This window comes from Chelmon rostratus, chromosome 16, assembly GCF_017976325.1.
Source record: "Chelmon rostratus isolate fCheRos1 chromosome 16, fCheRos1.pri, whole genome shotgun sequence".
NCBI lineage: Eukaryota > Metazoa > Chordata > Actinopteri > Chaetodontiformes > Chaetodontidae > Chelmon > Chelmon rostratus.
The window spans coordinates 2,871,924-2,895,725 of NC_055673.1; the positions used below are offsets into that span (position 1 = coordinate 2,871,924).

The 23,802-nt window shown below is 45.7% G+C and overlaps 1 protein-coding gene across 1 annotated transcript; it reads left to right on the forward strand.

Annotated features, from left to right (window-relative positions):
* The first annotated feature begins 4,347 nt into the window (after positions 1–4,347).
* On the forward strand, positions 4,348–20,152 carry shisa7b (shisa family member 7). Its single transcript, XM_041955867.1, has 8 exons — positions 4,348–4,766; positions 5,824–6,066; positions 6,297–6,413; positions 7,250–7,395; positions 9,019–9,087; positions 11,579–11,821; positions 16,939–17,320; positions 18,409–20,152. Exons 1-8 carry the CDS (start codon positions 4,348–4,350, stop codon positions 18,854–18,856), a joined length of 2,067 nt encoding a protein of 688 aa, XP_041811801.1. The 3' UTR covers positions 18,857–20,152.
* The last annotated feature ends 3,650 nt before the right edge of the window (positions 20,153–23,802 follow it).

The window sequence follows — 23,802 nt, forward strand, 5'->3', positions numbered from 1 at the left end:
TCTGTTGATGTTGTTCTTCTCAATGTTTATCACCGTGGTGTGAAGGCGAAGATACATTTCCATAAGAACTCAGGAGGATATTTTCCGCACAGCGTCTTTATATGCAGTATATTTACAACAACAGCACATTGTAGTATCACAGGGGCATGACAGTCACTCAGTACATGTAGTTTATGGTGACATGAGCGATTTGTACTAAATAAGAGTAGGAAAACATCAGAATTGGGGTTGTGAGATTTTTTCCTGACAGCAGGGTTATGCTGGACCCCTCCCATTCCTGTAGCTGCAGGCCTCATTCTGTAAACAGAACACACACACACACACACACACACACACACACACACACACACACACACACACACACACACACACACATCTGCGGTCTCTCTTTCCTCCGTCCTTCTGTCAGATGACTCCATATGGCAGCTGTCATGTCGCCTGCTCTCTTTTTATCAAAGTCAGATCACGGCTGCTCCCATCTCCTCTGTCAGCTGATGTTTTATATATACACGAGTGTGTGTGTGTGTGTGTGTGTGTGTGTGTGTGTGTTGTAGGATCTAGTATATGTGCTGTACAGTAAAGCAGAATTTCAGGTTTAATCAAGTGTTAAAGAAGCAGTTCTGAAAGCTGCTCAAGGCGAGAGTATTATATAAAATCAGCCCCCGGCCGAAATCACAGTCCTCCTATTAACAGACTTCCTGAATGAATTTCCTTTGTGCTCAAATGAAATTCAGGTGTGTGTCTGTGCGTGTGTGTGTGCGTCTCCACACAGGAAGTGGCCCAGCTAAATGTCTGAGCTAAACCTAAAGCAACATTAACTCGTTGTCCTCATTCACCTGCCCGGTTTTCTGCAGGGGGAAACGAGACTGAGCAGTGTGCAGTTCACTGACACTGACAAACGCTCCTGTCCTGCTGCCGTTTGAGGCACAAAGGTGCATCCTGGCTTCTCTTCAGTATGCTCCACCGAAGATTTTACTTTCAGTCACATCAGTGATGTTTGCTCTGCTCCTCTGTTGCTATGGTTTTTCTGCATGTTTAATTAGAGGTTAAATGTCTGATATGTCACAACAGATGAAAATCTAATGTGAAATTTGGCTTTCGAGTACAGGGATGATGTTTAAAACGTGTGTATTTAGTCGTGATTTGAACAGAAGTGTTTTGAACGGTTTCATTAATTGGAAATAATCAGTCACATGAAAGGATGCGGTTCAGTCTGCAGAATCCTTTCAATGCCTGTGGTTTATTCTCTGATAGTTTAGCGATACAGAAAGATTCGTATTCAGAGTTATTTGGATACATGCAACATCCTCTCCATAACATTTTAAAAACATTTTAACGTGCACATAAATTTGTGCATCAACATTATAACATGATATTAGTTCAGCATTGAAAGTGTTTTTAAATAAGACGTTTTGGCGCTGCAGAAGTGATGAACTCTTGTCTGTTTGGGGAAAGTTTAGAGTCAATATGAACACAGAATACGCTGCTTCTTCACATCACCTTCACCTGCCGCAGCAGACTACATGCATCCTCACTCTGTATGTTTGTTGCTCTCTTGCAGCCTGAGCCTCTGGATGTGAACCTGTGAGAGAAAGACCTGAAGCAGCAGACAAAAGGTGGACCTCGACAGGACCGCCCCTGGACCACATGGAGGTTTTCTGGGGGGTTTTCTCCGCTGCCGAGACTCCTCGCTAACTGCTCCTGCTGTTTCCACTATTTTTACTTTCTTGTTTTCAGGGTAGAGGTCACAGACCTCCTCCCTCCTCGTCAGCTGTGTTGTTCTAAGCAAGACCAAAACCAGGTGCCAAACTGACTGTGTCGAGAGAAGAAGCAAAAAAATCAACGAAACTAAGCATCACAGAATCATCACAAGAATTTATTTAACCATTTAGCTTTGAAGCCTGATTTAGTAACTAGATTGCAGCTTTATTTCTCTCTCCTTCAACCCACGAACGCATTAAAACATCCCGCATCCCATTAGAATCACGTTTAATCTCCACACATCCATCGCAGCGTATTGAAGAGATATTTAAACCGTAAAACTTAATATCCGTTGTCTTCGCTCGGTGTTTGCATAGTTGCTGCTCTTAACGCTGAAACGGAGCGACGTTTCAGACGGGGACGATGATCAGTGCATTATTGGTTCAAAGTGCTTTATAAACCGATCCTCCAGCTGATGGTTTGCTTGTAGTTGCTGCAGAGGAGGCGCGTGGGAAGCAGTGATAACTCGCCGCCGCTCTCTGACGCCGCTGTGAACATTTTGAGGATTCGGCAGGACGGCGTTTGACTGACAGGCAACACAAGCCGCGTCTAACCTGATAACTGTAGGCACCACTACTGCCGCCGCCGCCGCCGCTGCTATCTCAAAGGCTTGGAGATAAACCGTCGTCTCAGTCTGCGCTGTGAAACACTGTTGACACTTTGCCTATCTCCTTCTTCCAGTCGCTTGTACGAGAGAGGCCTCTCGCTCTTCGTCGTCGCCTGTTTCTTCCACACTCGACAACCTAAAGCCCCTTTATCGAATCCCAGTGACCTCTTCAACGTTTTGCATTCTTCCTTTTATTCTACTAAAAACATGCAATTGAAAACCTTTCACTGTATTGTCGTTGTTTGTGGAAGGAGTGGAACATAACTTAAAGCCATACTGAACACCAGCCATACGAAGACATCTACAGAACACCTCATGATGTTTCACACGTCAGCAAAGTGATCCTCAAACACATCAGCGCACACACACATTCAGGGACTCCATGAAGGAACCGCTCCTGCAAAGAAACCCTAAACTTCGTACGTCCGAATGAAAGAGTGGCTTCGTAAGTTCAGACCTTTTTTCTGCTTCCGTCTTTCTGGATCGAGCTCGGGACTGAACCTGTGACCGGACGGCCTGCGGTTCAAGCGTGGCAGTGAACGTGAACTGCGTCCAGCTCCCGTCGTCGCCCCGTGTTCCTCTGCGTTGACGGATGAATCCGGACATTTTCATGTCTGTTCTGTGGGCAGAACCTCGCTGCCCTGCTAGAACCGGGCCCAAGCCCTCCTTCGTTCTCTTCTGTTGGGCCAAGCTAAATTCAGAGCAAAGACACTCACACAAGGGTATCGAGCGCACATAGATCCTCCCGTTTTTTAGCTTTTCTTTCTGTAATTTTGGCGCCGGTCTCTCGCTTCTGATCACTCTTTTGTGAATGCCTTGTCATGCTCATTTACTGAACTCATCTGTGTCCTCTAGTAGCCGCTGGAAGGACTTTTCTTAAAGATCTGATGCTGCTTAATGCTTTAACTTAGCGTTACCTTTATACGTCAAACTCTCTCCACAAATTCGCTGTCGTACTATAATTTAAACCAAAATTTCAAGCATAGTGACCTTTACTGATTCTCCTCCTCTGAATCGTGTGAAAGGAAGAGCTCGTTTATCTGCAAACCGTGAGCCTGATGCAGAAGGAACACAAATTGAAGTCCCAGCTTGTGCCACGTTCAGACTGACGGAGCCGAGATCTCTGAAGCCGCCGGCGCTGTTGTTTACAGATGCGAGACGCAGAGCTCCAGTTTTTGATTTGATTTAAAAGAAACGTTATTTTTCCATGTGTGATGCTACACATCAGTTGTCCACGCGGGACAACAGAAGTGCCAAACGAGAATACATCCGACATCTGCTAAAGCTCGTCGAACGTGAAAAATAAAGTTTACATGCAGCGCTAAATGTTTACAGACCACATTTTCCATCGCAGTTTCTTACGTGAATCGTGCCATAAACGACTCCAAGAAAACTCTTCAGTAGGAGATATAAGACCCTCTCTTTTTGGACGGGTCTTTATATTTCAGAGTTTACACTCATTTTGTTTACAGGAAATGTAAGAAAAATTACTGCCTATTTTAAAGGATTTTGGCCAGCGGACTGTAAAAAAAGCGCTTTGTCAACCGACAGACCAAAATTAATCTGACGCCTGCTGCTGTGAAACAAACCGCATTGTTCTGTATTTGTAATCGGTTGAAGTTTTCATTTGAATTGATTATTTCAGAACTCGTTCGTATAGGGCCTAAAAACTCTGAAACACCTCAATGTTTACAGAAGCTGCTTAAGGGAAGGATTTATATTGAGAAATGTTTACATTAAGATGAAGAATGAAATGCCAAACACATTCATGAGACATCGCTTGAACAAAGTCAGTCTGCTGAGCTCCCGGAGAAGCAGCGTGTGCAGAACAACGAGGGATTAGAGCTGGAGCTCAAACTTTTCATACAAAAGCTTTTTATAAGTCGAGAAGACGAGGACGCCGATCACTCGCAGCGCATTCCGAGCTGTTAATGTGAATTTTTTTTTTAACAACGGCTCAAGAACTTTGTGATAAAACAATGAAACCAACAGTTTCAGGAGGGATGTGTCGCTTGTCCCTCGTTCTCCTGCTCTTCTCCTGCCCGGCTGTTTCCACGCTGACCATCACCACGGAGCAGCGCGCTGTTGACAGCGATGTCAGGACTCTGACCAGCGGCGGCAGCAGCGCCGCTGCAGCGGGCAGCAGGGGCGCCACCTTGTTCCTCCTCACCGGCTACAAGCCACCACTGCCACCGCCGCCCGCTGGACCCAAAGTGGCGCCGAAAGCAGCCGAGGTGGAGGACGGAGACGATCCGCCGGTTGTGGCCGAGCTCCCTCCAAAGCCCCTCCCTCAGACCATGTTGCCAAGGAACATGACGGCCGACGCCCTGAAGCCTCCGCTCGGTGCGGCCCAGGTGGCTCCACCTCCCAGACAGCTGGTGGATGTGGACGTGTGCAGGTACACAGCTGTTTCCTGTGTGTGTGGTGTGTTGTGTTGTTTGGTGTTAGTTTTTGTCATGATTTTTTGTTTTTTTTAACTCAGTGAATCTGTTTTGAGCGTTAAAGGGCAGATCTACATGCATGTGCTGTATAAAGTCGGCTAAGCTAACCTTCGCAGACATTAGGATGCAAACACGTCTCCTTTATAGCACAGATTTATGTCCATCGGTGTAAAGCGCGTTGATCACACTGGATGCCGTAAAAACGAGGCGCATCATGACTCTTTTCCTCCTGCAGCTCTGATCTCGATCTCCCCGAAGCTTATATTTTGCACTGAGAGGCGTCTTGCTGTTGCTAGGCAACATGTAATCAGCTCTAAATCAGTTGTGTGCTGGCGAGCTGCACGCCACAGCTATCAACAGCAGCTACGTTCACGCAGTCCAATGCAGCACCAACCGTGCACCAGTAACAGGCAGATCCAAGACTTACATAAAGCTCCAGATTCAGCTCACTCGTGTTCCTCTAAAGTGGATGTTTCCTTTAATGTCGCCGTCATTTCTCTCTGTAAGATCTGCCTGATACAACCATCATTAGCCTCTCCTCCATTCATGGTGCTGACTGTTTGGTTCTTCCAGCTGGATAAATACCTGTGGTGATGTCGAGCATTTGTCTGCTCAGAGTTCACCTTTTTCAGCCTGAGGTTCTCAACAGTCCTGCTGGAATGGTCACACGTAAGAGGAATGCTGTCTGGTGCTTTAGAGCCTTATGGAGGCACAGCTGAGCCACATTGACGTCGAATTCATCAAGGTCAGATAGTAATGGGCTCGGATCAGAAACGGCCATGAAAAATATGCATTAGCTGATTGGACAGCAGCCTCTGAAATGGACCGACATGCTGGTAGACGTTGGATCAATGAGGCTTAAGTGACCGCTGACAGAACTAAACTACATGTTTTACCATCTTATTCATGATGGGAGGTCCAGAAACCCAGGCAGGGTTTCACGGGCATAGAGGAATCCTAAGCGGGACAAGCGACAGAGACACGAACCTCCGACTCACCGACTTTGTTCCACAGGGGTTACTACGACGTGATGGGACACTTTGACAGCACGTTCAACTGCTCCAAGGGCAGCTACATCTACTGCTGCGGCACCTGCCACTACCGGTTCTGCTGCGAGCACCAGAGGAACCGGCTGGACCAGGAATCCTGCAACAACTACCACTCCCCCGTCTGGGCCGACCCACAGGTCCCCGTCACCGTGCCTGTGGGCAACAAGCCCGACCCGGACTTTGAGACGCTCCAGCAGCAGAACAGCAGGTCAGAGTCCGGACTCGTTTGTCACTTAAAACCACTTCATCTGTTTTATTTCTGCATTATTTTCTTCTTTTGTGCTGTAAAGTGCAAATACAACAGAATTAAAGTCGATGATCCAGTAAAAAAAACATACAAACTGAAAAACATCATATTTTTGAATGAGAGAAATGTTGGGTGGCTGTTTGATTCCCTCTGCCGCTGAGCGAGCTGCTGTCATTGTCCTCTGAAAACAGCACGGCCTACGTGATCGGAGGGGTGATCTCCTTCACGCTGGTGGTGGCCGTTGGCGTCAGGATCGCCTTCAGCAAGGTGGCGCGCCGACCCCGCAATAGGGACATCAACATGCCCAGGTGAGACCATGGGACAGGTGTGCAGGGTTTCCTGGCTGTTCGTGGTTTAGACAGAACAGAGAGCATCAGTGCAGACTGGAGACTTTGTTAGGTCATATCTTTCCTTTGGTCTGATCTGTAATGGAAAGTTTACTCGCTCACGTGTTTGCATTTGGTTCATCTGTTCACACTGCCTGCAGAATAGTTCCTGAGTTTTTAAACAGAAGCGTGACTCACATGTAGCTTGTTACCAAGCGGCCGCTTCTAACTTCAGGAGAGCACGATGGGCTCGCCTTTGGTTTGGTTAACTTGTCTTAAAACCAGAAAGCACAAAGAACACAAGCACCAGTTCAGACTGTGGTTTACCCTCAGCTCCTTTTGTTAAACTTAAAGCTGTTAAAGCTTCAATAAGGCGGGTGTGGAGATAAAAGCAACCATTATTGAGATAAAGGATGTAATTTCTGTGCTTTTTGCGAACTGAAACATCAATAATGTATGTTCTGTGGTGAATTTGCGGTTATTAGAAAGGAATTTTAAGAGGTTTATATCCATGAATGAGAAGGAATGAAAGCAGCAGCTATCTGAAGTGATGATGACAGGTTTGTCTCTGATACATTTGAAGGATTGATATGAATTAAGATAAAAGAGAGCCTGAGGAACAGTGAAGTGTGGGTTACAGAGTTGGCTGAACATCAGTTTCCTCCACATTCATATTCCTCCTCTTCCCTTCGTTCTCCTCACCTCCCTCTCTCTCTCTCTCTCTCTCTCTCTCTCTCTCTCTCTCTCTGTCTCTGTCTGACCTTTTGTCGTTCTCCTCACCCTCTCTGTTTTCCTCCATCCGCCCTCTGCTGTGTCAGATCACTGGTGGATATCTTGCGTCACCAGTCAAGCCCGGTGCAGCAGGGAGAGAGGAACAACACCACAGTGCTGACCACCACCACCTCGGACGGACGGACGTCCAAAAACCTCTACACCCCCATCCTGCAGAGCAAAGACAACCGCAGTAAGTCAGATGTGGAAACAGCAGAAAGATTAATTACACGCATTCGTCTGGGTGGAAATCATAAAACGATGCTTTGATGTTCAGGTGAAGTGAGCGTGTGAATGTCCCCAGAGACAGAGACGGTAATAATTGCTGCTTTTATTCAGTTCAGTCTCAGTATCAGTAACACACATCGCACTTCAGCTGGAATACATTTGTTGTGACCGAGGAGCTGCCAGACGCTGCTATTTAGAGAAGCTAAAGGATAAAAAGGGAAAAACTCTTTGTTTTAAAATGAAGCCAATCTGCAGAAATCACATCTAAAACCTTTTAGCTGTGTAGCGAGGATTCACCTTCATTTAATCTGTGTGTCGACGGGAAAACCTCTAAATGTGAGCACACATACGAACACGTGAAGGACGTGAAGAAGGCAGTTCATTTACTTGTAGTGAAAGTAATAAACGTTCTCTAACATACAGCAACAAAAACCTCAAAAATATGAACTGTCTCTTCTCTCTGAGTTAATTCTCTTTCATGTTGCAGATGTAGAGGCTTCAGTTTGGGGCGGACTGCAAAACGTGATGTTCAGCTAATCATAAAATTCACGAAAATGCATCAGCTGAATGCTCAGTAGCTGTCACAGCGCCACGTTAAACCTTAACTCTGATATCTGTAGGGCTCCTTCAGGCTTGACCATGAAAAAAACACAACTGGACAGCGCATCTGTGATGAGTTAGTTTAGTATTAAAATGCTGAAATGCAGTGGAAACCATCCACCTTGTCATCACAGATTTTCATTATTGTTGAAACAGCTTAGCTAAATCAAGGCCATGTATGCTTAAAAGGCTTTGGCACTTCCTGTGAGTGGCTGCAAATCAAAGACAGATTCAACAAGTCTGCATTTATTTGTTGGTTTTCTCTCGCTGATGCACCTCAGGATGCCTCCAGCTTTGTGCTGTTTCCAACGACAGAAAAAAACAGATTTCTCTGGTCGCAGAAAAAGGTTGAGTGGATATCAGAGCGTCGCTGAATGTGTGTGTCTTCTCTGTACATTTAATAACACACACACTCTTCTCTCGTCACTGCTCTGCCTGTCTCACTGCTGTCCTGTCGCTCTGCCGCTGTCTCTCACCTCTCACCGGCTCGCTGCTTCAGTCTCTTCGGGATTTTTTGCTGAGTTGTTTTTTGTGATCTCGCAGAACTTTTTAATGCAACTCAAGGAAAATGTGGCACTTCTGTACCAGATATAACTGCTCCTGTCTACTCTAGATGCTGGACTCTATTCAAAGTCCATATTTTCTTAATATGCATTAACTTTAAAAACACTTCATGTGTTTTGAGCTGATTGGAATCTGGACAGTGTTTAAACTGCTTATGGAGAATAAAACTCAAACATCTTATTGTCAAGACATGAAGACGTGCTGTGTTCTGCTAATCTGCAGCTGAGTCCATAAAGTCAAATTATCAAAGAAAAAAAAGCCAATTCCTGCAGGGACTGTCTTCCCCCTGTCCTTCCTCCATCTTTCTGTCCCTCTCTGTCCTCTCTCTCTCTCTCTCTCTATTGACACAAATGCTTACTCGACACACGGCTCTGTGTCTCTGGAGTGGTTGTCCATCAGTTTGTCGGCTCTGCTCTCTTTGCAGCTGGGAACTTGCACCACCATTTTAACCAGCAGGGGTCTGCCTCCAGCCCCAAACACTCTGCGACCATCGGTAAGCCTCGTGGTCAGCAGCGCGGTCCAGCGCGGGCGGCGACGAGCCGCCGGCCGGACCCCCGGCCTCACTGCCACGCTGTCTGTCTGTCTTGTTGTCGGTGTGACGGCCTGTCGTCCCGCGCTCTTTGAGCAGCTGTGCCGTTCTCAACACAGCTCTGTGGCGGCGCTCACGTCGGCGGTTCGAAACGCCTCCATATGCTGACATCACGACGCACGTGGCTGTGTTGAGAGCGACGCATCTTTCATAAGAGCGTGAGCTAGAAGTTGTCTGGCCTGCCCTCTGCTTAATGCGAGCCTGTCTGCCCCCCTCCACCCACTTCCACCACGAGCCTGCTCCTTCTTCCTTCTGTGTAGCGGTGATGTGCGACCGTGCTTACAGCTGATTACCGGAGGTCTTGGCTTAAGCGAGGTCACTGCACTCACCTGAGCGTGTTTTCCCAGGCTTTGCACCAAGAAAACAAAAAGCAATTCTAGCACAAGTGATTTATCTCCCCCCCAGAACTCTCATCATGAGTCAAATCATTGCTCGTGAAGGCTAATTTGGAGCATCTAACGTGGCTGCCACAGAGTGACGAGCGTCCTGTGGAAATATGACAAGGATGAAGGGGACAAGCCTGACTTTCCCTGAACTTTTTACATTGTTTCAGTGCCTGTTCTTCCAAAGCATTACACCCACCCGTGCGTCCCTCGGGGAGTGAATTACACAAGAAGGCAACAGGAAAGAATAAAGTCAGAGTCCAGATTCAACTAAAACTTGAGCTTAAATTGTGCTTTTTTGGTGTTCAAACTGATAATTAAGTATTACATGAGTCCATTGCTGGAAATGAATGTGTTGTTATATTGTTTGCACTGAGGGGTTTGAGTGATGGACAGAATGACATCACGGTGGATTAAATCAGTGCCATTGATGGTTCTGGTTCCACTCTGGAAATCTGGTTAGGAAGGTGAGATTTGACAGCTTTAACTGTTGATGAATTGTTCTTTGGTCTTCTTTAGTTTTGTCTGGACTCGTCCTATGTTAGTTAAGGTTCACGGCCCTCCAATCTGAGTCAGATATTCTGCACACAGGTTCATTTGTCCACGAGGCCGTTATCAAACCTCTCTGTCAGCCATCGTAGGTGTTCCAAAAAAACCAATTACTCCTGGAAACGGCCGTGCTAATTCTGTGTGATGCCACAGAAATCAGCACGTTTAGCTCAACTCGACGCTCTTCTTTTCTGCAGCCTTCTTCCTGCTCAGTTCTTGCTTCGTAGATGACATAATCTCAGAGCTAGCATTGCTTTTCTTCCCACCGTGTGTGTAACATGCACGGCACAGACGTCCATGTGGTGTGTGTTCCCTGGGTGACGCTTAACAGACACATTATTTCCCATTATTGCCCATTACTGTCGATGGTCAGTGACCAGATATGTCCAGCAGTAATCTTAACAAGATCGCAGCCCATAACCCTGACCACCCTGAATGGACTCAACATCGATTGTGTCTGTCTCAAAGACAGGAAACAACAGAAAATGGCCAATTTTCCAGCATTACGTCATCTTTTATCGCTGCTTCATATTTTTGCATTCTCACTCTTTTTAAATCCGCCGCTGACACCCAGCACTCCTCAAAGTCTCTCCCGTTCCCCTCCCTACGAATCGGACATTTAAATCGACTCCCCGGTGGCTCCGGCAATGGGCGGCATGCGTTCGTTCAGGATTTCAGCTGCACCTCTTGGATGTGAGCTCGTTGTCCCTGTTTCATGTACAGAACCTACACATGTCAGGTCAACGCTGACTGAGCGCACCGACATGTTGGGTCAGTGACAGTGCTGTCTGTTTGCTGTTTGGAATTATGAATGTACTCGCATATCGTATGATGTAACTGATATTATACTTGTTGCAAAACCGACACCCCTGCCCCTCCCCCATACTGCTAATGTTACGTAAGACAAATCATTTTTTATGTGTATTGATTGATGTGCTGCTTTTGCACTTTGCATAAATGTGACCGTGTGTGTGTGTGTGTAGATTCCCCCTGATGGTATCAGTGTATTTCTGTGTATTTACATGTGGCTGATATGTTTGTGTCAGAGCCTCAGATGAACAGCACAGAGTTGTATTAATAGATGGTCGCCATGGAGCTCAGAGACACTTCCTGTGTTTACTGATCATTAACCAGCTAGTATCTCCCTCTTCTTCTCTCCTCTTCCTTTTTGTCCATCTCCATTTCTTTTTATTCTCTCTCTCTTCATTCTCTATTTTTTTCCCCCATCTTTCTTTTTTCCTCACCTCTACTCCTCCCTCTGTCATTCTCCATCTCTTTTTTATTCCCTCCTCTTCATCTCATCTCTTCCTAATTGTTGAATTGTTTTTATTGTCCTCCCTTATTTTTTTTACCTCCTTTCTCTCCTTCTCTGCCTCACTTGCTTATCCTCTTCTCCACCCCCCCCACCCCTTTTTCTCTTCTCCTCATTTTTTCTCTCTCTCCATCCTCTTAATGTCTCTCAGAGCGTGGACCCCGTATGAACAACACCCCCCAGCTCTCCTCTGGACCCTCCCTGCTCTCTGGTAGCAGTAAAGGTCCTGGCGGTGGCGTCGTTGGTGGCAGCAGCATCATGGGAGGGGGCATGAGACACAACAGCAGCCATCCCTCCTTCTCCCACTCCTTCCACAACCTGGCCCAGCTGCCGCCGTCCTACGAGTTGTCCATGAAACCTGAGCTGAGCCGCTACAGCTCCCTGAAGAGGCTGGGTGAGTCGAGGGGGAGGCTAAGGGATGTCGGGGGAGTAGAGAGTGGAAATACAGGAGAGGGAAAAGGGAAGCAAAGAGGAGAGCTAATTGATTTTCTGGGATCCGCTGAGGGCTTTCAGGTGATGCGACACACTCGCTAGCAGCCATTTGGAAGCGTTGACTCACCAGTTCAAGCATCATTTTAAGCATCAGATATCCTGATGTTCAATCCTCCGTGTGCATCAAGCTCCAAATATACCGGATCCTACACTTCCCATGATGCAACTTGTTACTCTTGCTACTCTATCTTTCTTCAAGCACTACCTGCGTGGTCACCACCCACATCTTTCAAACTCCAGTATAACCCCGATGACATCAACGTAGCGTCATCATTTTTTATTTTTTAGACATTATACAACAGTTTTTAAAGGCTGAGTCGTGCTCCTCGTGACTAAAACTGACCTTTATGTCGAAAATATTTAATGTCAGCCTGTTGTTTGGTCAACCACACTGTCTGATCAACACACGTTTTTCACATCTGATGTTTGGCTAATACTTTGAGACAAGTGCCTCGAAATGGTTTGTTGTTGCTTGCTAGCAGAAACACGTAGCAAGCCAACATCAGCCCTGTGTTACACCGGCCAAAAGCTTTGCTGTGCAGGGCAAGATTGTGCCAAGCAGCTGGGTTCACGCTAACATTTTGCCTGTACTGACCAATAATAACATACAACACCCACTTCGCCAGCCACTGCCTCTGCCAGCTAAACTATGAGCCAGCTATTCTCAAGTTAACCGGCCTACTCCCACCACATGACTTTCTTTCCAGGTATTTCTCTCTCTGTGGCCCGATCGCTTCGACTTTCACACAGCCGATTCTCGAGCGAGCCTCCATTACGGCAGCAGGCCGGCATGGCCGCCAGGAGACGTGTAACTCAGCCGCGAAGCCAAATAAACATGTCAGCTCAGTCTCAATGTGTGAACTGTGTCTGCTAAACAGTCATAACATGACAGTAAACAAACTGAAACAGAGAAGAGGGAACTGAGGGAAGGGATTGGAGACTGATTGGGTGGATCACATATTTTAGAAGCATTTTTTGTTATATTCTCTTTACGTCCCAACAGCAATCAAATCAAATGCACTGATAAAAACAGTAAAAAATCTGGTATGTGTGGTTGCAGGCCTGTAAAAAGCCCAGCCAATCATTGCATTCAGGCCTAAACGCCTCACGCCTCATTCACGCCTGTCTAGATATGCACCTGCCCACCAGCGAGCACTCTGCCCGTGCACTCACCGTGCATGCAGGGCTAAGAAGATATATTGCTCCAGCTATAACAAGCTAGTAGCACAAGAGTGGCAGTACTACAACAACAACAACGGCCCCGCTCGTTGCGTACGTTCATCCTAACAATGTCGGGTGTTTTCTTACATGTGAATGACACATGAAGTAGTTGACATGAGCTGACGGACTCTGGTACCCAGTAGCATGAAGCACACACCCACAGCAGCGAGCGGTGACGGGGATGGGGCCCATTCAGACATTCAGACTGAAGTCAGTGAGCGTTCATGGTGGACAGAGGCATGAAGGGAGGGGATTGGGTTTTTCAGTTTGATGCCTTAAAAATCTAGTTTACAGTTTCTCCAGTGTAACCAACTCCACCTTTAAGGTAGTGGGAAGGATGTACAGAGGGAGAAATAAATGAAAAAAGGAGTGACAGAAAGATAATTTAAGTTAAGGGGTAAAGGAAAGCATCAGTGTTAAAAGAGTAAGTAGAAAAGAGGAGGGGAAGATGTGATGGGCAGAGAAAAGGGGGACTGGGGAAACTGTATAAATGTAGAGAAAGAGGTTGGTTGACCAGCAGAGAAAGATCAGGGGGAGGCAGTGAAAGAGCTGATTGGGCAAATAAGGATACAGCAGGAAGGAAAAAAAAGAGATATTCTGGAAGATAGAGACGCAGAAAGAGAAGAAAGAAGGGAGAGGCAGAGAAAGAAAGGATTGGAGGGGAAGAGATGTGGAGATAGGGGGGAGGGGCGTTGGCTGCTGGTCTGCAGGGGCCTGGCTGCCTTCGACGGGGAAGAAAAGATGTTTGAGAGGCAGCGGCTGGCCACCTCTCTCTCTCTCTCTCTCTCTCTGTCTGTACCTCTCTCGCCCTGCGATTGCTGAAGCCTGCAGGGGGAGGGGAGTCGCCTCTGCAGGCTGAGTGATGGATGGTTACCACACGGGGGATCGTGTGTGTGTGTGTGTGTGTGTATACGTGGAAGCAGTAATGAGCTGAAAGTCCAGATGAGGCTCTTTATTATGACGATCCAATCGAAAGGAGAAAGCACTTCAACAGACGACGCCGAGCAGCGTTTGGAAAAGGCTTCCACTCATCGCACCTTCATCCCACCTCCCTTCATCTCCTCACTCTCATCATGAAACAGCATCTCTGGCGCGTTAATGGCAGCCGTCCTGTAGCTTTTCACGGTTGGATGAACTGACTGTGTCACGGTTTAGAGATGCAGATCCTCTTCTTTCATCCACTCTGTTTGGACACATTTTCCTCTTCTGTTGTCTCTCACCATGATTGAACTTCCTCAAATGCTTGAACAAATTCATTTTAATTAATGAAGCATGATTGCACTCTGCCTTTTCCTTGATAATCATAAATCAGTTCTATTTATTCAAGAGAGCGATGAGTCCAGGATTGCTGATTGGACTGTCTTCATTCTGTATTTTCTGCAGGCGGTGCAGTTTTCTCCCTCTGCTCCGTCATTATGGCTTTAACTTCTTTGCGGGTGCATAACGTGAAGTCCGGCAGCTCAAATCCACAATTCACAAAGTGCACAAGAAGCCTCGAATCCACTTTCTGCAACGTCCTGCAGGCATCCAGAATCCATGTGGGGTGAAAACTTTATAATAACAATAAGGCAGCAGTGTGCTTTATTGTGCTTGTTGAATGTCCAACAAAGTGTCTTTACCATCACGATCAGGGAACTGCGTCCAACAATTTCTATGACCAACAATCCGACAATCGCACCCGCTTCAGGCAGCAGCTGGCCGGGACTGAGGTGGTAGTAGACGGCGTGGGAACGTTTTTTCCTTCATCGCGCGATTCCTTGTGTACAAACATTGCGAACGCGAGCAGATCTGAACAGCCCGACCACATTTTAACACCAGAGCGGACTTGACGTGACGACGCCGATCACGCGTCTGTTTCTTTAAACATAAGAAGCGTTCACTTCACTTTGTGCCGGGTGGTTTTATTTCTCAGAGCGGAGCAGCCAGGCGCATGTGAACGCCTCCGTTAGCCAGATGCAGGCTGAATCACTTGCATTGAATCAGTCGCTGACGCTGAAAGCGAAGCAGTATTTTTACCTGTCTGATTATTAAACGCCGGCTTTTTCAGAAAAACACCCTGAATGTCAGTTATGGTGGAACGCCCCTTCAAAAGGGAACTAAAATGTTGTCATTGTGACACAAAGAGAGGGGCTGCAGCCTCTCGCCAGCCATTGTATGAAACCTGGTCCTTTTGATGTAGTTCCCACACGGCGCTGCAGAAAGGACGCTGATAAAGGCTTCTTTGTCTGCGGCCGGCAGCTCAGGGAGAAACCTCCAGATAATTTGGCCTCACAGGGAGGGAGTAAACAGAGAGAGAGGAGGAAGATGGTGCTTAAAAAATAGAATAAGAGAGGAAGAAGGAGAGCAAGAGGAGAGCAAAAGGAGAGGAAGAGACCTGACAGAGGGAGGAAGAAAAGGTGAGAGGGGAGGCAGAGGTAGAGAGGTGGCTGGTTAAAGGTCAGCTTTAAATTGGCTCTTGGGGAGCTGCTCCCATGGAAATGCTTTGAAGATGAAGGTGGTCTCTGGCTATAAAGCAGAAACTCGCTCGATTTCACTATTAATGAACGTCCAACTGTTCATCCACCTCTGTGTCTCCGTCCGTCCGCGTGTCTCTGTCTTTATTTTCATTTACAGCGACCGGTCTCGTTCTCAAACCGTCTCACCTCTGTTATGGTCTGTTCTCGGCTCTTTTCCTCTCCCTCTCTTCGGCCTCGGCTTCTCTTTTACCTTGACTCTCTCATGCCTCATGTAATATACAGCGTGTGTCTCTTTCATCCCGTCTTCCCCTCGTCTCTCATCTCCACCTTCACTTCCTGCTCTTCTCTGCCTCCACCATCTTTGTTTCACCTTTTGTTGTCTGTTCTTTTCTCTTTCTCCTCTCTTTTTTTATTCTCCTCTCCATCAGGGTATCTCACCTCCCTTTCCAGCCACACATGACATATTTTCTTTCCTCCTGTTTGTCTTTTTGCATTCATCCTCGACATCCTTCTGTTTTGCATCACATGACTTTTGCCTCTGTATCTGCTCTCGTTTTCATTTCTCGTTTCTTTTCCTTCCGTTCTTCTGTCCTTTCTGACATTTCTTTCTCTACCTTAATGCTTTATTTTGCGGTGCAGTCTTGATCTTGGACATTTGGTGCATTTATCTCCATTAGCCTCCACTTAACGTTCATCATATCCGCCGACCTTCATCAGCAGGGAGTTCACTGGGTTGTTTCGTTTCGTGCATTTCTTCGTCAATAATTTCTCAGAACTCTGTCTTTATTTCAAACAGTCAGTGAAATGAAAATATTATTCAATAAAGTCCTCTCTGATTTAGTAAAAAATTGAATTCAATTGACAGAAAGTTTAAAAACAAAACAATTCTGATAATTGATCACTTTGATCAGCCAAACATTTACTCGTTCCAGCTTCCTCATAGGAGGATTTTCTTTCACTTTCCTGTTCTGTCGTCGTCTTAAATTGAATATCTTTGGGTTTTGAACTGCTGCTCAGAAACCAGAAGCGTTTGAAGACAGTTTGGACTGAAGACGTTTCACTTCACAGTTTACAGACATCCAACCAGGCGTTCTGTAGTCACACCTGGTGGACAGGTGCGTGGGAAAATTAAATTATCAGCAGCGACGACTGAGATTCAGCCTGTTGGTGACCTTTTGTCAGGCATTAAGTTTACAGTGTGAAACACACCTGTATGTTGAACAGGCTGCAACAACCAATCAAATCAAAGATATTTCTTTAATCAGTTCAGTAAAATAAAGGAAATAATCTTTTGTTATTCTTTAACATAGTGCACCATTCTCTGTCTGTTTTGCTGAACCAGAGAAAGAACTGGACGAGTACTCCAGCTACTACAGCTCCAAACGTCGCTCCAACAACGCTCCGCCCTCCTTCCACTCCTCGCAGCACCACCTGCCCTGGGGAGGCGAGTACACGCTGGGATCCAGGGGCACGCTGCCCCTCCACGACTCCCGGCCCCGCATCCACATCCCCGCCTCCACCCCGAACCCGTACCCGCTGCCCTCCCAGACGCACTACACCAGCTCCTCCTTCGACAGGCCGCCGCGCCGCGTCCGCTCCCAGGACCAGCTGCTCGCGCTCGGGGAGGGCAACACCCTGTCCCGCCTGTCCAAGAACCAGCAGCACCAGTACTACAAAGCCATGATGAGCAACAGCAGGGGCTCCAACTCGCAGACGCTCCGCAGGTAAGAGGAGAGAGGAGAGGAGAACGGAGATGAGGTTAAATATTGAAGAGAAGAGATGAAAGAGGAGAGGAGATCAAATTCCATAAAGAAACAGGAAGAGAGAGCGGAATCAGAGAGAGTCGTGTTTAATGAATGTCAAGAGCTGAACAGTTTCATTAAGATTTTAAGTGTCTGACAAGGTGAGAGAACACTTAAATTAAATCAGTCCAGTTTCAACCTTGTTATCTCATACGACTTTTTTTTCCTCTTTTCATTAAATGATCTCAACTCAAGGTCCACTTACTTGCTTGCTTAATCTGGAGCTCTCAACCACATCACTGGCGTATGAAAAGTAATGCACGTTGGCAGCTTTAAACTCAGATGTGTGGGGTGTGCAGCTGTGCCCAAGCTGCTGCTGTGAGAATGAACAAAAATAAATCAAAACATCACAAAATTACATCCTGTAAGACACCTTAATTAAACTGTTCATAGTTTTCTGTATTTTAAATAATGACTCTACTAAAATCAGTATCATAAGATTAATAAGAATATATTTGCCATATTGATATTTATCACTGTTATCAATAAAAAATAGTTAAATTGGCATTAAGTGCAACGAAATGTGTGTTACTGTTATACTTCCCAGGTGAAAAAATATGTACTTTTTAATTATACTTAAATGCTGGATGATGTAAAGAATGTAAGTTCAGTTTGTGCTATTTTTGTGGCCTTCAAGTATACTTCAGTGTAATACTTGACTAAGCTTGAAGTGAACTGAAGTCCACCAGTGAAAACACACTCACAGTACAATTCTATTATATCACCAATGTGTTGGAAATATACTTAAATATACTTCAAATGAAGTGATATTAAAGTACACTTTAATTAAGCTGCTAACTTGAAAATAAGTATTCTTTTCATAAGTACACTTTATTACTATTAAAAGTATTTAGTACATTTTTATACATACTTTGAAATATTATTTGAATTATTATTATTAATGACAATACTGAATTACGGCCTTAAACACTGAATATGCAGTTATTATTCAGGCATGACCCGAGAGCACGATCAAATATCAGAGAGGATAAACCAGTCTGTGGTTCCAGGTCCCACGAGAGGCTTCTGGTCTCACCCGACCGTCTGGAGGACCGGCTGATTGCGATGGGTCTGATAGTCGGCGGGGGCGACAGAGGAGCAGGAAGCGGGATGGTGCCCACCATGGGCCGGCTCAGCCACCACCAGAAGGCCCAGTCGCAGCAGAACATCTGCGTCACGCCCTCCATGGACCGCCACCACATGATCAAGATGAACTCCCACCCGACGCCGGGCCACGACCACGACCGCAGCTCCGCCGCCATGCCCGGGATGGGCATGCACGGCGGATGGGACCCCCACGGCGGAGGCGGAGCAGGGACGGGCGGAGGCCACCCCAACGCCCGGCGGATGGCTTTCGCCAGCAAGAGGCAGAACACCATCGAACAGCTGCACTTCATCCCCGGAGGAGGAGGAGTGCAGGGACTGCGGACTGGGAGTAAGAACGAGGTGACAGTGTGAGAGGGCGAGGGAGGTAAAGAGAGAGGAAGATGAAGAGCAGAGAGGCGAGGCTGAAGAGGCAGACAGTGGAGAGAGAAGTGGCGAGGCATTTAGCGGGAGGATGAAGTGATGAGTGAGCTGAGGAGGAAAAGGAAACGAGGACGAGGTTTGATCTCATCTGGCTGCCTCACAGGGCTGCACAGCAAACAGCCCCCCCCCCCTTCATAAAACAGACAACATTAATCTCACAGCGAGTAAAGCCAACTGATTCTCTCCTTGTCACTTTGTGTAAAAGAGAATATTCAGCCATTCTTTGTAAAGGGGAGACAGAACTGTCCGCTGAAAGAGAGCAAACGCAGCGAGTGCAGCTAAAGGCTGCCGAGTGTTCGCTGTGACTTTTATTGAAGGACACCCGCTGAGTCAAATTTGTTGAATTGTCCTTGAGTTTTATTGCGCTGTCCTCCGAGTCCTCGAGAGCTCTGACAGACTTTCATCTGTCTTTGAATCCACTGTGGATGATGGAGCGCCGAGGCCGAGGCAGACGGGTTTGCTTCTTTGTATTTAGAAAAAGTATTTAAAACCAAACAAGTCGCTTTTGTATGAAATTAACCTGATGATGATAATTATAATAATAGTATTAAGATTACTGAGCCCTGTAAGACTTTGTGTGTATTTGGTTTAAAACGTATTTATCTTTTAGCCAGCCAGTTTGCAGCTTGAAGGCTGGACATGTGACCTGCCCGTCGTTTCTTTCTCTAGTTGTGATTGGACTGTAATGAAAGCATCATCTAGCTAATCACAGTTAGCTGTCGCCTGATCAATTCACACGAGAAAAAGATCAAATCAAAACCATTCTGTCACGAAACAAGTCCTGCATAGACACCCTCTGCTGCTGTGAAGGCCCAGCCACACCGGCATCTAACCGGTGACATTTTTTGCAAAATCAATTAATTTCAATGAAAATGCTGCATCTCCTGGATTGGTTTGTGGGGACACGTCTTTTGAATGAGTTGTCCAGTTTTTGACAGAGCTAACAAGGTTGTCAATTAGCAAAAGTTTGCTAGTTCTGCAGCCTTGTTTCCCTTTACAGAAGGGAGAACGGAGACAAAAGTCCAGTATGAAGAATACAGAAAGACGCTCGGGGAGCTCTTATGGCTGACTAGCGGCAGCATGTTCCTAGCGCGTTAGCGGTTTGCTCGTCAGCTGCAGTAGTTCACCAACTATCTCTGTGAGTCGTCACCGTGTCACCAAGCTTCTAGCGCCACATATTTTGCAGAGAAGTTGCAGATTAATTTGGCTGGCACCTTCCGGAGTGACCCGGCCTGCAGAGGAAAATCCACTCTGCAGCTTAACTTAAAGCCTTTGTACAGTGAACTCTAGTGGGTGTGTGTCATCTATGAAACTTTGTGCTGTGACCCTTTGCGTAATAATTAGTAAAAAAGAAAAAAAAAAGGGAAAAAAAAAGTTTTGGAATTAGACCTCTCGTAAAGAAGAACCAACCTCATGCAGACTCTGTTGGGGTCAAACATTTTAAAACGACCCCGACCGACCAAACTTCCTTTAACCACAGTTTTAAACTTCTCATTGTGAGCCGTGGAGAGTCGAGGGTTTCGTTTTGGTACTCGACAAACCCTCCTGTACCACGACGCCACGCGTTACCTGCAAGTTCAGCTGCTCACCTCGTATGAAGGGAAGGGGGGGCAGACGGGTCGGAGGCGGGGGACAATGGACACTTCACACCAAGGGCTATACTGAATTATCTTCGTGTGTCTGTGCTCTACAGCATCTGCTTCTCATGTCATTTCCTGTGCGTGTCGTGTCGGGACGCATGCTTGTTGTTCGGTTTTTCTTCTTGTGTAGAGAGATCATAGAAAACATGCAAAGAAATCCTGCAGAGCGAAGGAACTTCTGTGCAACGTGTAAAAACGCTCGACCATGAAAACGTTTTCGTTGAATGGACAGGTGGCCATGATGATGTCATATTTTGTACATTTTTTTGGTTTTTCTGGCTGTGAGATGGACCTTCTGGCCTTTCAGGCTGGATTTCCCCTGTTTGGGCTTTAAGGGACCAGTGAGGCCTTGTTTGAGGTTTTCAGCGTCCCTTCTGAGTTGCATTTCGATAAAGACAGACATGATTGATGACTGAGCGAAGCTTCCTGCCAGCCATTTTTAGTCTTTTACTACGACACATGTGCTCATGTTAATGTTATTGGTTTATGATCATACGTGTAAAAACTCCCCCTTTGATCAGACTATGAACGCTCTTATCATGAATCAGTTTTTTTTTTGTCTTTTACTTAAACATGTATTTATTTTTTTAATCTCTGTGAACTTTAATGTATAATCCTGGATTTTCAATATTCGAACTTTCTAGTGGAATTATTAAAAAAAGAAAAACAAAAGAGCTGATGCAATCAACGAGAAAAGACGAACCGCATGACCGTGTCAGAAGCCAGTGTTGATGATGTCATAGTGCTGACTTATGATGTCACGGCGTGTATGTGTGTAAATGTACATGCGTTTGTTTTCATTTGTGTGCCCGTGTGTGTAACTCTCAGTGTCTTCTTCTTCTTCGGAATGCTGAACCTCATTTTTGACCAAACTTTCGGTCGCGTCTTCAGCTCACGAAGACGAGTTTAAGGACCCGAGTCGCGGTCGTTACGTGTTCATATCAACTTGTGATGAAATTTAAACAGCCTGTCGTTGTTTTATTCAAAAAGAAAAAAGAAAAAAAAGGGACATCGATCGATCACAGCTTTTCTCGTCGAGCTACGTTCACCAAAGCGAGGACTTCCCAAACGTTCGAAAATGTAAATTCTTGGAGGCGTTTTTTGTGTCAAGGTCTGGTATCTGAATAGAAGTGACGCAGCTGGCTCGTTGATGACGCCACCGACCCCGTGACGTCACTCGGCTGATGTGTCGCCGCCCTCTGACTTGAATATGTATCTGCAAAATGTGATTTGTTTTTCATGCTCATTTGTGCTCATATTAGCAGAACGTCACGGGCACAAAAGCCGAACGCAGAGCCTGACGAGCGTTTTAGAGTTGCAGCACGTGTGAAGGGGAAAAAGCGAAATGCATTCAAGAGATTCTCAGCGACTGCAGCTGCTGCTTCGGTGGGTTGTGGAGGAGAATGTATCGCGACTTGCCTTTGGCTGACCGGACCGGAAACGCTCCGTGGTTTTTACAATGGAAGCATCTCATTAACTTTTAAAAGAGAACGAGGCAAAAAAGGGGGGAAATGTAAATGACACGTGAAAATTCATTTGTATTTTTAATGTCTCATTTCTCCTCATACCTGCAGAGGTCCGATACAGGTGTTGTAATCCACTTTCAGTTAATTGCTCCCCTGATAAAACTGTGTGCCTGTATGTGTGTTTGTGTGTGTGCGCGGTCGCGTGCGTGCGTGTTAACGACTTGGGGGGGGGGGGCATGGGCATATTTGTATTCTCAAAGCTACTCTGCATACCTCAAATTGTATGATACATTTATTTATTACATCCCCTTATATGTCTATTTCCAAGAATATCCAAACAAAGGTCTCACAGATGTGCAACCCTTTTGTTATTGGTGATCAATTCTTGCGTTTGTAGAAACCATACTGTTTAATTGATAATAACAATAAAAAAAATCCCACTAAACCTTGTTTCTGTCTTTTGTAATGAAATTTGACTGTGCTTTTTAGTTGACAGGCTCACGTTTGCAGGTAGACCTTTTTTTCTGCTATCACTGTAAACTGAATATCATTACGTTTCGGACTGTTGATCACGTTTTCAAGACATTACATTGTCCTTTTGTGGTTGTTTTAGACGAAACAAACTGTTTGACACATAATAGCTACATTACCTGATAATGACTGATCCTTGCAGCTCAATTCAGAGGGCGACAGAATGGCTTTTTATTTTACAGATTTTTAATTGTCACAGAAATTGTCACAAAAAAAGAGAAAACTTGGACTCAAAAGTGCTTAATTTTTTTTATGTAATTTAATACTGTTGTGCGTTTTCCTTACAGACACCTCAGTCCTCTAATACTGCTCTGATCTCAGATCTCAGTAAGAAAAAATGTATTGAGGTTCAATAAACAGATTCTCCTGATGGTTTGAACGGGAATGTGTGAGGGGATGAAAATTAAGTTTGTGTGTGTGTGTGATCCCGACTATTATGTTTGTCAGATCAGCACCGCCTCCCTGTGTTTCTACACCCAGGAGGCAATTTGAAGCTTTGAGACACAGGGGAGCAACGCCCCTCCACTCCCCCTCACTTTACCACAAATGACTTAATTCATTACAGTCATGAAATTAAAAAAAAAAAAAAAAATTGCAGGAGATAAAGAAAGAGTCCAGCTCTGATTCTCTGCCGTCTACAATGAATTTCTGGCCCACATGGAAAAAGGGCTTATATATTATTTAAAATGGTTTTATGGATTGTAGGTTGTTCTGTGACAGGAGTGAAAGATGCCAAATAAAGTAAGACCGAGCCAGCGGGAGACCCGAGGCTGCATCCTTACACCAATACAAAAGTCAGTCAATCAACCAATCAATACTTTTATGGCTGCTGAGGGAGAACAGACATTTCCAAACCTCCAGACCAAAACTCTGTCTGGGTAGTTACCAAAGTAAACTCTTCTTAAGGCATTGTTATTGTGTGTTTTATGCAGAAAATGATCCAGTTTGTTTTTTATTCTCACAAAAAATCCACCTGGTTTTGGTGCTTGGTGCACGTGCAAAATACACGCACGCAAGAACGCAGAAGTGCAGCCAGTGCACAAAATCTCGGTTTTTCACTGTTTTTGTCTCGTCCACACATACACACACACACATTCACTTTGTAATGTTATGCAGCATGCGCCTTAATGATATCTTTAATTGACTCATTACCATTTCACACAGTGTGAAAACACACACATGCAAACACACACGCACACACCCACACAGGGGGGCTTAATGACACCGCGTCAGAATGCGA

Bases quoted from the DNA above. Each gene is read 5' to 3' on its own strand.
- shisa7b (XM_041955867.1), top strand. From the start codon at position 4,348: ATGAAACCAACAGTTTCAGGAGGGATGTGTCGCTTGTCCCTCGTTCTC. The intron at 6,414-7,249 runs GTGAGACCATGG...CTGCTGTGTCAG, and splicing joins AGGGACATCAACATGCCCAG to ATCACTGGTGGATATCTTGC. The intron at 11,822-16,938 runs GTGAGTCGAGGG...TTGCTGAACCAG, and splicing joins CAGCTCCCTGAAGAGGCTGG to AGAAAGAACTGGACGAGTAC.